Source organism: Nothobranchius furzeri, chromosome 15 (genome assembly GCF_043380555.1).
Source record: "Nothobranchius furzeri strain GRZ-AD chromosome 15, NfurGRZ-RIMD1, whole genome shotgun sequence".
NCBI lineage: Eukaryota > Metazoa > Chordata > Actinopteri > Cyprinodontiformes > Nothobranchiidae > Nothobranchius > Nothobranchius furzeri.
In genome coordinates this window covers 33,569,116-33,584,314 of record NC_091755.1, presented here as the reverse complement: position 1 = coordinate 33,584,314, position 15,199 = coordinate 33,569,116, and the positions used below count along the sequence as shown (strand labels likewise).

Genomic DNA, 15,199 nt, shown 5'->3' with positions numbered 1-15,199 from the left:
CACGCACGCACACACATATGTTTTGTTGTTTCTTTGCTACACTTAAAATAACTTTCAGACATTTTCCTTCTATTTTCTTCATGAAAAAATCTGAAAGTCTCAAATACAATTTTTCTTTTTAAGAAAAGTTTGGATTTGTTTAAAAATATGAAGTTTATGTAAAAATTAAAAATAAATCGTTTTAACTTTTTTCTACCCATTCTTGGAGGAAAAATACAGATTTTACATTAACACATGTTTACTTTGTTTTTAATTAAACGTAATCAAAATCCCAGAAGGAAATACAATTTTAATCTTCCAAGTGTTCATCCAATTTTCTTTTCTTTTCTTTAACTAAACATTTAACAATAGATGGTTGAACATCTGTAAAGTGGAAATAAATAAATAATCCAGTTTCATCAAAGAAAAAATTGAAATAGCTTTTTTATGCGTACTAAAAGAGAACACGCTTTGTAAATAGTCACATTTAGTCTTTACACACTAGAAAACATTAAAATCCTCCTCATGTTGCTCCTCTCAGAGCTGTGAGGTTTCGTCTCAGCTCCTGCAGCTCCTGGATCAGCAGCTCCAGCTTTGTGGCTGCAGCCTCCTTTTCTCTCACAGCCTCAATCAATGTCCGAATGGCGCCGCCCTGCTGGACTGGAAAAGGAACAGATGCACACATTCTGCTCATCAAAAACCAGCAACTCTCTAAAAATTACAATTCTAAATGAAAAACAGAAGGAGACCGATGCAGTTTTAAGTGGAACAGAAAACTCAGTAGGAACAATGTCCAGGACGAAAATGCATCACCTAAGAAGTAGAAGATGAGCAGCACTGTGAGCAGGAGCAGTGTGATAATGGCACAGCCCATGGCGTAAGCTCGTGATGAGTTTGGTGTCAACATGTCCTGCAGACGACTCTGCCACTTGTTGTGGAGTGGGTGGCCTCTTGGACTGACAGCTGACCCGTCGTGTGTGTGTAGGTTCCCGTTCGAGGAGAGTGTGTACATAGGGCGAGGAGGCCTCATTCCTGGAAACATGAAGGAGTCAGCAGGTATTCTGTGTTCGTGTAGGATCGTGTGTGTGTATACCTTTGTGGCTGTGATCGGGGTGTGTTCTATGGAGGTCGTTGATGGAGTCGACAGAGTGCAGCTCGATCTCCGTCAGGTCTCGTTCACTGACCCTGTAGAACTGAGGAGTGGTCTCAGTGGATGGAGTTCGGGACATGCTGTCCTGATTTGAGGCAAAAGTTCAAATCTAAAGAGATTATTAGAGACCGACAAATGTAATTAGCTTATTTAAAAAGAACTTATGCTTGTGTTTATTTTTAAATTTATTTTGAAAGTTCTGGATTTTTTACACTGCACATGGATTAGACTTCCCGTCGGGCCTTGTCTGAACTGCTGAACTTGATGCATTCTGGAAGCGTAGCGCATAAAAAACTCACTTGAAATGTAAATTTAGCGGAGCAACGCATAGAGATGGGTACATTTGAATCGATTCGGTACTAATTCCCGGTACCTAGGAATCGATACCGGTACTTAAGGTACCAATTTTTGATACTTTTGAGTGTTTATTATTTTAATTCTCTTTTATAATTAAATACATATTTTTCTCAATTTATAACAATATTTGATAAATATCACGATAAATAACATTCAACTGTTTGTATTTTAACATCGTCCTTGTAGTTTTATAAGCTGATAATTAAACTGAAGCAAACATCTTTACTGTGAACTAAATTTACCGTGTATCTTCATTCCTTTTGCCGTCCTTTTTCATTTGATTTTTCCTACTGGGAAGTTAGAATTTCCGAGGAGAAAGCGAACGCACCATTAGCTGATAACAACGGTGGCAATGGAAGCTAACATATCAAGCTAACGTTATCTTAAACAGTATATTTAAATGCTGGAGCAGATTAAAACGATGATGCCTCACACTTAGATCGTTGTCGCTGGTTTCATCTTCACCCAATCACCCGTCGCATTTAGTAAAGTGAAGCCAAACTTTAGAGCGCGTTCATGTTCCTCTAGTCGGAAATTCTGAGTTCCGAGGAGAAAGTGAACGCACCATTAGCTAAACGGAAGCTAGCATATCAAGCTAACGTTATCTTAAACATTTTATTTACCTACCAGAGCAGATTAAGATGAGGATGTCTCACTTAGATCGTTGTTGCTGCTTTCATCATCACCCAGTTACCCATCACATTTAGTGAAGTGGCCCCAAGCTTTAGCGTGCGTTCTTTCTACCATGCTGCTCTGTTTACAACCGGCTCACAGCGAGCGACGACATAACGCTCTTGCGCATGCGCAGCTGTCTTGGCAAGTTCTCGTTATGAAGGACAGGTACCGAAACGAGGCACCGTTTGAAATGACGTGAATCGGTGCTCGGTCGGTTCTATGGAATTCGGTCGTTACCTTAAAAAGTACCGAATTCAGTACCCATCACTAGCGACGCGCCACTACACTTCTGGGATATGCTCAAAAGGCAACACTTCATAGCCGGTGGAAACGCACCCATCCACTGTAGCAGCAGCAAATTACTATGCTTTACAGATGTTACACAATGCTTAAATGTCCTGTGGAAAGGCCTGGTTTGGTTCTGTGCTCAGCTAGGGAAGCCACATGGGGGGGTCCAAGCTTGCTGTCAGGGGGCACTGGCCCACCCTGGACCCACCTTAGAATCACCCCTGGCTGGGACTATAACCGGGGACCATTCGTATTTTATAGAAGCTTCATAGATATATCTGAGGGAGTAAAGATAAGTAATGACATTAAAAACTTGTCAACAGAAGGTTATTGAAGTCTGAGGTGTTTATTCTGTTGCCGTCCAAAATAAGAAGCCAAAAAAACCAGAGAAAAGACAAAATATTACATGTGAATTTACTAATATTACAAAATTTAGCAGATCATGAAAGGAATTTCTTCAAAATCTTTAGATTAACGTCTTTCTTTCATTTTGGATTGGGAGTAATCAGTAAATAAGACATCAGTCCTAAAAAGGACAAAGGACATGCAGCTTTTGGTTATTTATTTATAAAATGTTAACAAATGAATCATAGCCGTGTTGCAAATGAAAGATGGTGTGACAGGTTGTTTATTCTGAGACTGAGACAGTTAGATAATAGCTCTCACGGAGCTGCACAACTCATCTGTCACTTACGGCCTAAAAAAATCATCTAAAACTCCGAACCACAAGCACATAGGAACAGACTACCAACCTTATCTCACAGCGCTGCTGAATTTTGGGTTCTTTAGCCAGTCCTCGTGTTTCATTTCTCACATACTGAAACCTGACTGCCAAAGCATGTCTGGATCATCAAGAGCAGCAAGAAAATAATTTAAAAATCCACTTTTCCAGGAGCCACGTCAAAGAATTCAAGTTGGATTACAAAAGTAAATTTGAAAATATATATATTTTAAAATCCTGAATAGAAACTCCTGATCAATAGAAACAACAAAAAGGTTTTGTGTTGAGTGACTGAGTGATTGTAGCAGGCCCCTCGTCTCTGCGAAGTATGTTTGTTCCCAAATATTCCGATTTAACCCGCTCCAGCTGCTCTGAAGGAAAGCCTGAGAGGACTGGATCGTCAGAGGAAGGTTTTTCAGTCTTGTCACCCCCTCCCTCATACATGCACATGCTCATTTTCACAGGACCTCATGACCCAAAATAGCTCAAGAGACATGAGATTATTTTTAGAAGCTAGGGCCAAAGGATGACTAGATGACCTGGGCGGAAGGCATCATGGGGTGCACAGGAAAACACACACATCAGATTATTGCAGTTCTCCTGTTTAAACCTAGATTCTGTTGATTTTAGTGCAAACGCCTCTTCACCCTGTCCCTATTTCATTCTTATATCACCACTCTTGTCTCTGCTCTAGGTTTTTACTTTATTGTTTTTGCTTTATTGTCACGTTTTAATCATATGCGATGTAGTTGTCACCTATTTGGATTAGATTGTATTTTATTAAACCTCTTTTTAGCAGCTGCTTACCAGGGGCGCCCCCAGAAAATTTTGATGAGGGTGGCCAGATGGGGCCAAGGAAAATTTAGGGGTGGCACACCAAACGGGTCCTTATGTTACTCTGGGAGAGTTTAGCTTGTGGTGATGCATTGCATTGCTCCTTCTTATTATTTTTAATCAAAAACAATACATATCCAAATCTCTTAACTTTCTAGGAATATGTCCTCCATGACTACCCAGGGTCCAGACCAGGAAGCAGAGTCGTAGTTTAACCCACCCCTCTGCAGCTTCTGTACTGTTACCCACCCACTACCCCATAGAGACAGTGTCCTGCCCACGGCCAAAATCACACAGATTAAATATCAGGCTTAATAAAGCAAACCATGAAAATCTCATAAATATTAGAACAAATTCAACTGAGCAGAAAACTAGAAAAATTAAATGTGGGTTGTTGAACATTAGATCCATTTTTTTCTAAGACTTTGTTAGTTAATGAGTTGATTTGTGATAATCAGATCTCTTTGCTCTCTCTCACAGAATCCTGGCTGCAGCAAGAGGACTATGCTAGCTTAAACGAGTCGACTCCTTCAAATTATTTAAATCATCATATTGCTCGAAGTACAGGGCGAGGAGGAGGAGTAGCAACCATTTTTCATTCGGACTTATTAATCAGTCCCTTACCAATTAATAGCTACAGTTCGTTCGAACATCTTATTCTTAGTTTTCCTAATCCAGATTGCAAAACTGTAAAACCACTCTTGTTTGTAGTTTTGTATCATCCACCAGGCCCTTACTCTGAGTTTTTGGATCAGATCTCTGATTTTTTTATCAGATTTGGTGCTAAATACTGATAAGGTCATTGTAGTGGGGGATTTTAATATTCATGTGGACATTGAAAATGATTGCCTCAATGTAGCCTTTAGTAATATCTTAGACTCAATTGTTTTTACTCAAAGAATACATAGTTCCACCCACTCCTGCCATCATACATTGGACCTTGTGCTGACTTATGGCATTGAGTGTGAGGAACTAATGATCTTTCCACATAATCCAGTCCTCTCGGACCACTTTCTGATAACCTTTGAGTTTTTTATAACTGAGTTCTCGAGACATGAAAGTAAATTTCATTATAGTCGGTCTCTATCTGACAATGCTGTTGCATCTTTTAAATCAACTGTTCCATCTTTACTGTCCTCAGCATCTCAGAGGAACATAGCAGAGGGCAATATTTTCAGTTCTAGCCCCTCACAAATTGATGCCTTAGTTCATCATGTTAATTCCTCTTTACGTGTGGCATTAGATGATGTTGCCCCTTTAAAAAAGAAGGTAATTAGGGACAGGAAGTTGGCTCCCTGGTTTAATTCTCATTTACGAGCCTTAAAACAAAACTCTAGGAAATTGGAGAGAACACGGCGCTCTACGCACCATGAGGAGGCCTACCTATCATGGAAAAATAGTCTTTTGCTTTATAAAAATAAGCTTCGACAAACTAGAACTGCTTATTTCTCAGCATTAATTGAGGAGAATACGCATAATCCTAAATTTCTTTTTAGTACAGTTGCTAAACTTACACAGAATCATAGCCCTGAGCCATCTATTCCCTTAGCCCTCAGCAGCAATGACTTCATGGGATTTTTTACAAGTAAAATTAATTCTATTAGAAACAAAATCTTTAGCATTCTCCCTAATCCGATTTCTTCTTCCTCAGTAAGTGAGGCAGCATCTGAGATGACTTTAGAACCTCATCTGTGCTTGAACCGTTTTGATCCAGTTGAGCTTTCAGAGTTATCAAAAATATTAGCTTCATCTAAACCTTCAACTTGCATTTTGGATCCAATCCCAACCAAATTATTTAAAGATGCATTTCCTTTGGTTACTGCCCCCATTCTAAATATAATCAATCTATCCTTAGTAAATGGGTATGTACCACAAGATTTTAAGGTGGCTGTAATCAAACCTTCACTTAAGAAGCCTTCTCTGGATCCAGATGACCCAATGAATTATAGACCAATATCTAACCTTCCATTTTTATCCAAAGTCCTGGAGAAAATAGTGGTCATCCAAGTATGTGAGCATTTAAACACTAATGCTCTGTTTGAGGAGTTTCAGTCTGGTTTTAGAGAGTATCACAGTACTGAAACTGCATTAGTGAGAGTTACAAATGATATTCTTATGGCCTCAGATAAGAATCTTGTGTCTGTTCTAGTCTTGTTAGATCTCAGTGCTGCCTTTGACACAGTTGATCACAATGTTCTTTTAGAAAGACTTGAACATGTTGTAGGGATCAAAGGAGCAGCGTTAGGCTGGTTTAAATCCTACCTGTCTGACAGATTTCATTTTGTAAATGTACATGACAAATCGTCTTCATACTCCAGGGTTACTTGTGGAGTACCACAGGGTTCAGTGCTTGGGCCAATTCTTTTTACTATATATATGCTCCCATTTGGTAAAATCATTAGACAGCATGGGATAAACTTCCACTGTTATGCTGACGATACTCAGCTATATTTATCCATTAACCCTGATGAACCTAATCGGTTGGGTAGATTACAGGCTTGTCTTGAGGACATAAAACATTGGATGACTCTAAACTTTTTGCTTTTAAATCAAGACAAGACGGAAGTTCTCATCTTTGGACCAGAAATCCAGAAAAGGAAATTGCTTAGCCAATCACCTGACTTGAATGGCATTACATTAATCTCTGAGAACAAAGTAAGGAACCTTGGTGTTATCTTTGACCAGAACATGTCATTCAAATCCCAGGTTTCACAAGTTTGTAGGATTTCCTTTTTCCACCTTCGGAATATTGCTAAGATTAGAAGCATACTTTCCAGGAGTGATGCTGAAAAACTAGTTCAAGCATTTATTACATCAAGACTGGATTACTGTAATTCATTGCTCTCAGGATGTCCACTGAATGTAGTTAAAAGTCTTCAGCTTGTCCAGAATGCTGCAGCTAGAGTTCTGATGAGAATTAAAAAGAGAGATCGTATCTCTCCTGTCTTAGCTTCCCTACATTGACTACCTGTTAAATTCAGAATAGATTTTAAGATCCTTCTTCTCACATATAAAGCTCTTAATAATCAAGCTCCATCATACATCAGTGATCTGATTGTTCCATATGTTCCTAACCGAGCACTTCGCTCTCAGACTGCAGGTTTACTGGTGGTTCCCAGAATAACTAAAATTAGGACGGGAGGTGGATCTTTTAGTTATCAGGCTTCTCTCCTGTGGAACCAGCTCCCAGCCTTAGTCCGTGAGGCAGACACTTTGTCTACTTTTAAGACTAGGCTTAAAACATTTTTTTTGATAGGGCTAATGGTTAAAGTCTGATGTTAGCCTAAATCAGGGCAAGTGGGGGAGTAGAGGGAGGTGGAGTGTACAGTCGGTAAAGACGACTCTCCCATGCCCTGCCTCCAACATGCCTCCATCTAAATAGGATAGATTATCCAGTGTTATCTCTGTAGTTATGCTGCTATAGGCTTAGACTGCTGGAGGATACACTGACCACTTTCCACACTCTACTGCTTTCTTCTACAATCTGCTCTTTAACTGTATTACCTTCTGCAATTTCAGCTGATAACTTTATTTTCTCTCTAAGTGTTTTTCTCCCCAGAAGAAGCTACAACGATGTTCTGCTGAGCTGTGGTGGCCTCATGGAGGGGGCCATCGTCGAACACACTGCTCCTAACCACTCAAACATTCTCCTTCTCCTGATAATAACATTTTGCTTTCCTTGACGTTGGACGTGTTACTGCTAGTTTACCCATTTAATTAGAGATCCACTAGGATAAATACAATAAAGTTGATCTCACCAAATAGAATATTTACTAAGACATCACAATAGAACTATAGACACATTAGTGTGTGTGTGTGTGTGTGTGTGTGTGTGTGTGTGTGTGTGTGTGTGTGTGTGTGTGTGTGTGTGTGTGTGTGTGTGTGTGTGTGTGTGTGTGTGTGTGTGTGTGTGTGTGTGTGTGTCCCCGCTCTGTCTTCTTGATCCCCAGTGAGTCGTGGAGGATGGCTGCTTATACTGAGCCAGGATTCTCTGGAGGTTTCTTCCTGTTAAAAGGGAGTTTTCCTCTCCACTGTTGCTGCATGCTTGCTTAGTATGAGGATTGCTGTATATGATGCAATTTCCTGGGTTCCTTATATAGGACACATTATTTCCGATTGGCTTAATGAACTGTGAATTTGAATGTTTATTATGTGAAGTGCCTTGAGACGACTCTTGTCGTGATTTCGCTCTATATAAATAAACTTGAATTGAATTGAAGTAACACAACATTTCACAAAAGTACTTATGTGGGATAAGTATTTAGAATTTTTGAACATATTTTGACTTATGTGGGATAACTATTTTGAGCAGGTTTGTTTTACACTTTAATTGTAACTGGAGCTAGGGAAGCCATCATACTTCACTTTACATTAAATTGTTTCGTTTTTATTTTTTCATCAACGAATTGTTAATGGTTAATTTTAGGTTTATGGGATTTGATCGAAGCCACGCGCTCATTGGAGCACATATACTACGTTTCCCACAATCCTTTGCGCATTCCTCTATTCATTTACTGCGGACTGTTTGTTTTGCCAGGAATTCCACGGTGTTGCGTCCAAAGAGTTTGGAAACGCAGCGGAAGTGCTAACCGAACAGGAGCGTGGAGCGGTGCAGGAGAAAGACTAAAGGGGACTCCGGTGCCAGGATGTGGGCTCGGTGGATTGTTGGAGTCCGGGCTTCGGAGCTCGGGCTGCGGGCGAGCACGGGCGGTTTGTTGCGGGTCTCTGGAGCTGGATGTGCGGGTAGGAGGCAGCAGGAGAGGTCTTCCAGTGAAGAGGTACGAACACCGTGAAGTCTCGCGATAAGTCAAACTTCAACACACGTTTTTAAGACTTTAGAATAATTTTCCAATCGAGTTTAGAATAATTGGTAGATATTTAATGCCCAAATGCACAATCATTGTTATCATTGTGCATCTGTTTAGTCTGTCCCACGTGCCACCCCTGATCTATGACGTCACTTTGAATATCTGGGTCAGCTAATTTGATTAGGTCAACATTTGATTGTACGTTTAAGCCCAAACGTCATTGATCCACACAGATCTGCTAAATTAATCAAAGATACAAAGTTGAACAAGTCTTCTGTTTTTCTGAGTCATTTTGTGTTTCAACCTCATAGAAAACCTCAGAATGAAGGCATCTGCGGGTAGACTCACTCTCTCTCTTTATGTCTGCTTCACTTCATCAAGCGACACATGCACTTAATCCATGAGTGACTCAGGTGTTATCAGTGTGTGCTGATGCTGATAAGGCCCCTTCACCAGATGGTTCAAAGGTCACGGCACAGCATGAAGTGTGAAAACTGTGCATGCTGTCACAGATTTGGTCATCACCAAAGTTTAATTCAGATCTGAACGCTTCTTTTGAAAATGATTTTTGTCTGTTTGGAACTGGATTAAATATGTTTTAAATTATTGAAATCAGTCATCTTCTTTCATTAAAAAATTAAGTTTCCTCAAGATAAACATTAAAACACACCATATCCACTTTAATTCATTTTTCTGTAAATTCAGGAGTGTGTTCTTCCCCTCAGGCTGCCTTGAAGAAGACCCCGCTCTTCGACTTCCACAAGAAGCACGGTGGGAAGATGGTGGAGTTTGCAGGCTGGATAATGCCTGTTCAATACAAAGACAGTCACATCGCCTCTCACGTGCACACCAGAGAGCACTGCTCCATCTTTGATGTTAGCCACATGCTGCAGGTAGTCTACAAACCAAAACATATGCAAGGTGCATTCAATTACCTATGCTTGTCTTGAGTTTATTGGGTGAATCCACCTTCCTACAACTGACAGAAACAAACATACAAGCAGGATAATGAAAGCTGATTTTCTAAATGCATCTCAATACATTTACTTACATTTTTCTATTTGCTGGTTTTCTGTCAGACCAAAATTCATGGAAAAGACAGAGTCAAGTTCATGGAGTCTCTAGTGGTTTCAGATATTGCAGAGCTCAAGGACAACCAGGTACAACCATTACCTCCTCTTGTGAATGTTTGTGTGATTATATATGTAATTGTGATGTAGGTGACACCTGCTGTAGCAGAAACATCCACAAATGAGGTTTGACCCTGTATTTACACGTCCACACGCCAATAAAATACAAAATCCTGTAGTCTAGAAATCTAGACAAACCGTTGCAGTAGCAAAAGATTTTGCTCTGCAGGTCGGTCTAACGTCGCTCTATTGTAGCCTCAGCAGGTTTAGCATTGGCCTGAGTAATTTTAGGTTTGGCCAATTACAGAGCTGCATGTTTATTGAGAGACGTTGGGCAGGCTTAGCATCAGAGGTACAATGAAGACAAACTAAAAAGAGTATTTGCTGCTTCTTTAATGGTGTATGGTGGACTCTACCGATGACTTAGTGATAAATTTGTTACATTGTTCGTTGCTCCGATTGGTCCTACCTCTGTGCAATTGCATGCAGAGACAGTTTGAAAGACAACTGTGGATTTAGCCCCATGACTGAGCTCTGTCTAAGGGTCGTGGCCACACCATATGTTACTATATAGTAGGATGGCTTGCCAGGCTACAAATTCCATGCAGAATATGGAGAGGAAACACGTTTATCTAAAATAAAATGAAGATCAAGTTCAGAAATGGGTGTTCTTCAGTTCCTAGTTACTAAATAGGGGTGTGTATTGGCAATAATCAGTTGATACAACATATCACAATACTAAAATCCAGACCATATTTGCAAGTTTTAAGTCTGAATTTAATTTGGAAACTCAGGCCAGATGCTTCCAAGTGTTATATCCAGTGTTATAGCGAAATCTTGTGTTCGGTCAGAATGAAGGGCGTAAAAACTGCTGCCACCTAGCAGTCGGAGAGTGAATTGCTCCACACAAAAGAAACAGTAAATGTTTTCATGTAGATTCTCAAAAAGTTTAATAAGCAGCTTTAAAATATTGATTTGGTATCATACCACAAAATGTTGCAATACTTCAGTGTATCAATACAAACATATTTATGGAATGTTGCATCTGGAGGAAAATCCAAGATTAAATAGTTTTATTTTGAAATGATTAGTGAACATTTATCTGCTTTGACACAATAATTTGATAGTAACGGACACCAGAGACACCTCTAAACTCTCTCAATAAAATAATTCAGTCATTGTTCAACAGATTTCTTATATTCACTGAAATGTCTCTTTTTTTGGGAGATTTTGTTTCATTCTTGACCGCTGAAAGTCCAACTTTAGTGTCTATTCAGCTCCTTTTATCTCTAATATTTTCTGACTTGCAGCTAATTTAGATTATTGCTGACTTTGGGCATGTTGGTTGTATATTAATGGACAATGGGCAAAGAGTAATAGAAAAACAACTTACACTGCAAAAAGCTTGACAATTCAAGAGTTTATATTTTTATAAACAACAGATTGAGACAGTTTATTCTTTAACTCATTAGCATTCCATCGTCCCACCCACGGGACAAAACCCCACTGCATTAATTAAACCTGGGAATTTAAGCGATTAAACAAGAAAACCTTCACCAGTTTTGTGTGATATATATATAATCTTTGCCCACATGTCAGAGTACACTGTCCCTCTTCACCAACGAGAAGGGAGGAATTATGGATGACCTCATCGTGACGAAGACTGACCAGGGTTACCTCTACGTGGTCTCTAACGCGGGCTGTGCTGACAAAGACTCTGTTCACATGAAGGTAAAGGAATAGGTGTTACTAGATAGTTTTGATTTAAATAAAAATGAGGTCTGATGAGTGTGTTTGGTGTTCAGGCCAGGCTGGCCGAGTGTAAAGTTGCAGGTCTTGACGTAGATCTGGAGTTCCCCGATGAAGCGCTGATCGCTGTACAAGGTGAAACAGGCTCTGGGCTTTCTGTCGGGTTTTACCCTTTTATTTACTACATCTTGTAGTTTTTAACTTGGTTCTCTGTGACTTTGATCACATTAGTGCTTATTTTATGTCATCAGGTCCGGCTATGTCTCGGGTGCTCCAGGAGGGGCTGAAGGAAGACCTCAGTAAACTGACCTTCATGACCTCCACTCTTGCCACGGTGTTTGGGATTCCTGACTGCAGGGTCACCCGCTGTGGATACACAGGAGAGGACGGGGTGGAGGTAAGCGTTGCTCTTTTTTTATTCTGCTCCTCAGTTTTTAGAACAAAACTACTTCTCTTTCTCTGTTTCCCAGATATCTGTTCATCACTCCAGAGTAGTTGATCTGACGGAGAAGCTGCTGACCAACAGTGAGGTAAAGCTGGCTGGTCTAGGAGCCAGAGACAGCCTGCGACTGGAGGCGGGGCTCTGTCTCTATGGCAACGACATAGATGAGACCACGACTCCGGTGGAGGCCGGTCTTGTTTGGACAATAGGTAGAGTGTTATAGCTCAAAAAGTACTTTAGCTAATTCATATATCTATATCTATATAGATATAGATGTGTGTGTGTGTGTGTGTGGTGTGTGTGTGTGTGTGTGTGTGTGTGTGTGTGTGTGTGTGTGTGTGTGTGTGTGTGTGTGTGTGTGTGTGTGTGTGTGTGTGTGTGTGTGTGTGTGTGTACTCTGAGTTTGTACTACACTGTGGGGACAGTTTTTTACGTTTAACCTGTAACGTGGGGACATGGCTGTTCCCCACAGGAAAACGTAGACGCCAGACCAAAGACTTCCCCGGCGCTGACGTTATCGTACCTCAGATCAAAGCCAAAACCGCCAGGAAGAGAGTCGGCCTGGTGTCCACCGGCCCCCCCGTCCGACAGCACACACCCATCCTCTGCCCCCATGGACAGGTCATAGGTGAGGATGACGACAGTGGAAGGAGAAAAAAAATCATCTAATTCTAAAGGAATTCATGAGCATATAAATATTGTTAATCACTATTACCATTTGTCTCTTTTTTTGTTTTTAAATTACCACTAGGGGTCGCCAAATCTTCAATTTCCCAAAAATTTTCTAAACTTTTCCATTACAATATGTACTATACAGGTACTTCATTGCATTGGTATTTGAAGACTAGATAGCACTCTTGCATGAACCAGTCGTATTAATAAATATTGAAGCGTGATAACAAATCAGTAAACAACGTCATGGCACAGAAAGAAAGAAGCAGATTTGTTTCCCCCTAAACTATCACCAAACAGGCTGTTTGACGTAGATTTTTTTCCTAATATAGGTGAAGTGACCAGTGGCTGCCCCTCTCCATGCCTGAAAAAGAACATCGCCATGGGTTACGTTGACGCAGCATTCGCTAAGAACGGAACAAGCATCCAGGTTGAAATCAGAAAGAAAACACTGCCAGCAACAGTCAGCAAGATGCCCTTTGTCCCCACCAACTACTACTCTGGATGAAAGACACGCATTGAAAGACACACTAACACATTAATTCTTTGACTGTCCTGTATTTTATAATGTCGCCCCCTGCTGTTTCACTGTAGTTTTGAAAGACATAAAAAACAAATTATTTTCTAAAAATTCAAAAGAATTGTGAGATTAGATTAGATTATTAAACATTGATTTACTTTAGAGGGAATGTGCTGTGAATCAGAAGTATGTTACAGATGAGCCTACAAACAGTATTAGTCGTGTTTAAAACCGTAAACAGAAAAAAACTTTCAATATAGGTTTGTCTTTTTTAGAATTTGCTAATCAAAATGAGCAAACTTACTACCTGAAAAACTAGTTGGGTGATGTTGGAATCAATCAGAGTCTAATATTTAAATAGTTTTCTGCTGTGGAAAATTAATATTAATTTAATATAAAGCATTGCTGGACCAAAACAAACATTATTTCAAGTTTTCTAAAGTTTTCTTTAAACTTTTAAAGCAATTTCTATTTACAAAAATACTGTAGAAATTTAAAAGTTATACCAGGGTTTGATTAAAAAAAAACTCCTGTTCCGAGTTTGATTACTAACAGAAAAACAAACTGATTTTTGCTCTTTATAACTCAGTTGGTACAAATAATAAGTACATGGGACTTGGCAATTATGTGTTGGAGTCACTAATGCATACAAAGTAAAATGCACCTAAATGTAAGTTGCTACAACAGACAAACTAGTGGAAAGTATTTCAGAATGTGCTTACAGTTTACTATTGCTTAAGTATAATGTACTTTGTCTCTTTAACTAAGAAACTAGTACAATGTGTAGTTTTTACTGTTAATATCTGGAAATATTCATGGAAATGATGAAAATGAACAAAAAATGTTCGGTTGTTGAAAAATATTGGCGGTTTTGTACCATATAACCATAAAAATCAGGTCTAAAGTACATAAGGGTCTAGCGTCTTAGGGGGATGCTATATTAGACGCCATGTTTGCTTCTGGCTGGAACGGTTTTCTGCGCCTGTCGATTACGTCTTATAAAAAGATTGGCTGGATGTACGACTCAGAGAAGTTACGTTACCACGTTCAAAACATTTAGGCAGTAAGACACACAAATGTATTAACAAAACAGCTAAATTATTTCCAAAACATATGTGAAAGAACAGAAATAAAAATAAAGATGCAATATATTTTGGCCGAGCGGTATTGCCGTAGTATGAGGACATCATCGACAGGCGCAGGACCTCGGGCACATGCGGAAAGTACAGCGCCAGAAAACTAGCATCAACATTGCATTCTCTGGGTGGAATTAACCGAAGGACCATCAAAGTGTGAGGAGTCACGCTGAGGTTGCATGTTGCTGCTCCACAGGTAACATTTACCGTAAAGTTTTTTTTAAACTAGCCGTCACAGCGATGTGGTGTAAAACTACCCTCAAATGTATGTACTGCCCCCTGTCGTCAGGAAACTACACACTGCCACTTCAAAGTAACCGTAAGTATTAGTACCTCCAATACATAAATACCTACTCACGCATACTTTTACTTTTAAGGGCAAACAGTTTACATGCTTTTTTTCTAGTGAGAAGAATTAATCAGATTTTACAGTGCACTATCTAATTCGAACAAAAGAAATGGTCTGATGAAAAAGTGAAATGTTTTAGTATTAGGATGTAATTTTTTTACATGCATTTGTGGCTAAAGATTAAACACACTACAGATTTATACCTTGAAGTTATTCTACTCTCTGAAAAGTTTAGATTTTATTGTATACGTGATTTTTCTTCTATATTTGTGTTTTATCCTGTGATGAAATTTAGCTTTCCAAGAGGGGTTTTGAATGGTTTCCCACAATTTTTTGAACGTGCAAATGTAGAAGAGTTACTTAGTGTTTGTACTATAGTATCTGTTATG

General features: G+C 39.5%; 2 protein-coding genes across 4 annotated transcripts; one reads left to right on the top strand and one right to left on the bottom strand.

Moving 5' to 3' along the window:
• Positions 1-220: 220 nt before the first annotated feature.
• si:dkey-20d21.12 (uncharacterized) lies at positions 221-3,566 on the bottom strand. Of its 3 annotated transcripts, none has more exons than XM_015967430.3 (4): positions 3,202-3,566; positions 1,073-1,238; positions 793-1,011; positions 221-639 (listed from the first exon to the last, which is right to left on the bottom strand). In XM_015967430.3, exons 2-4 carry the CDS (start codon positions 1,206-1,208, stop codon positions 503-505), a joined length of 492 nt encoding a protein of 163 aa, XP_015822916.1. In that variant the 5' UTR covers positions 1,209-1,238; positions 3,202-3,566; the 3' UTR covers positions 221-502. The 3 variants fall into 3 exon arrangements, with proteins under 3 accessions (XP_015822916.1, XP_070400853.1, XP_070400852.1); XM_070544752.1 differs by lacking the exon at positions 3,202-3,566 and adding an exon at positions 2,114-2,194; XM_070544751.1 differs by lacking the exon at positions 3,202-3,566 and having other exon boundaries at positions 1,073-1,439.
• Positions 3,567-8,513: 4,947 nt separating this feature from the next.
• On the top strand, positions 8,514-13,494 carry amt (aminomethyltransferase). Its single transcript, XM_015967407.3, has 9 exons — positions 8,514-8,782; positions 9,538-9,705; positions 9,892-9,972; positions 11,542-11,673; positions 11,748-11,826; positions 11,943-12,088; positions 12,162-12,342; positions 12,606-12,761; positions 13,138-13,494. Exons 1-9 carry the CDS (start codon positions 8,651-8,653, stop codon positions 13,311-13,313), a joined length of 1,251 nt encoding a protein of 416 aa, XP_015822893.1. The 5' UTR covers positions 8,514-8,650; the 3' UTR covers positions 13,314-13,494.
• Positions 13,495-15,199: the final 1,705 nt, after the last annotated feature.

Coding starts and splice junctions, on each gene's coding strand:
- si:dkey-20d21.12 (XM_015967430.3), bottom strand. CDS start 1,208: ATGTCCCGAACTCCATCCACTGAGACCACTCCTCAGTTCTACAGGGTC. Junction 1,012..1,072: donor CCCCGATCACAGCCACAAAG/GTATACACACAC, acceptor TCATGTTTCCAG/GAATGAGGCCTCCTCGCCCT. Junction 640..792: donor GCTCATCTTCTACTTCTTAG/GTGATGCATTTT, acceptor TTCCTTTTCCAG/TCCAGCAGGGCGGCGCCATT.
- amt (XM_015967407.3), top strand. CDS start 8,651: ATGTGGGCTCGGTGGATTGTTGGAGTCCGGGCTTCGGAGCTCGGGCTG. Junction 8,783..9,537: donor AGAGGTCTTCCAGTGAAGAG/GTACGAACACCG, acceptor TCTTCCCCTCAG/GCTGCCTTGAAGAAGACCCC. Junction 12,762..13,137: donor CCCCCATGGACAGGTCATAG/GTGAGGATGACG, acceptor TTCCTAATATAG/GTGAAGTGACCAGTGGCTGC.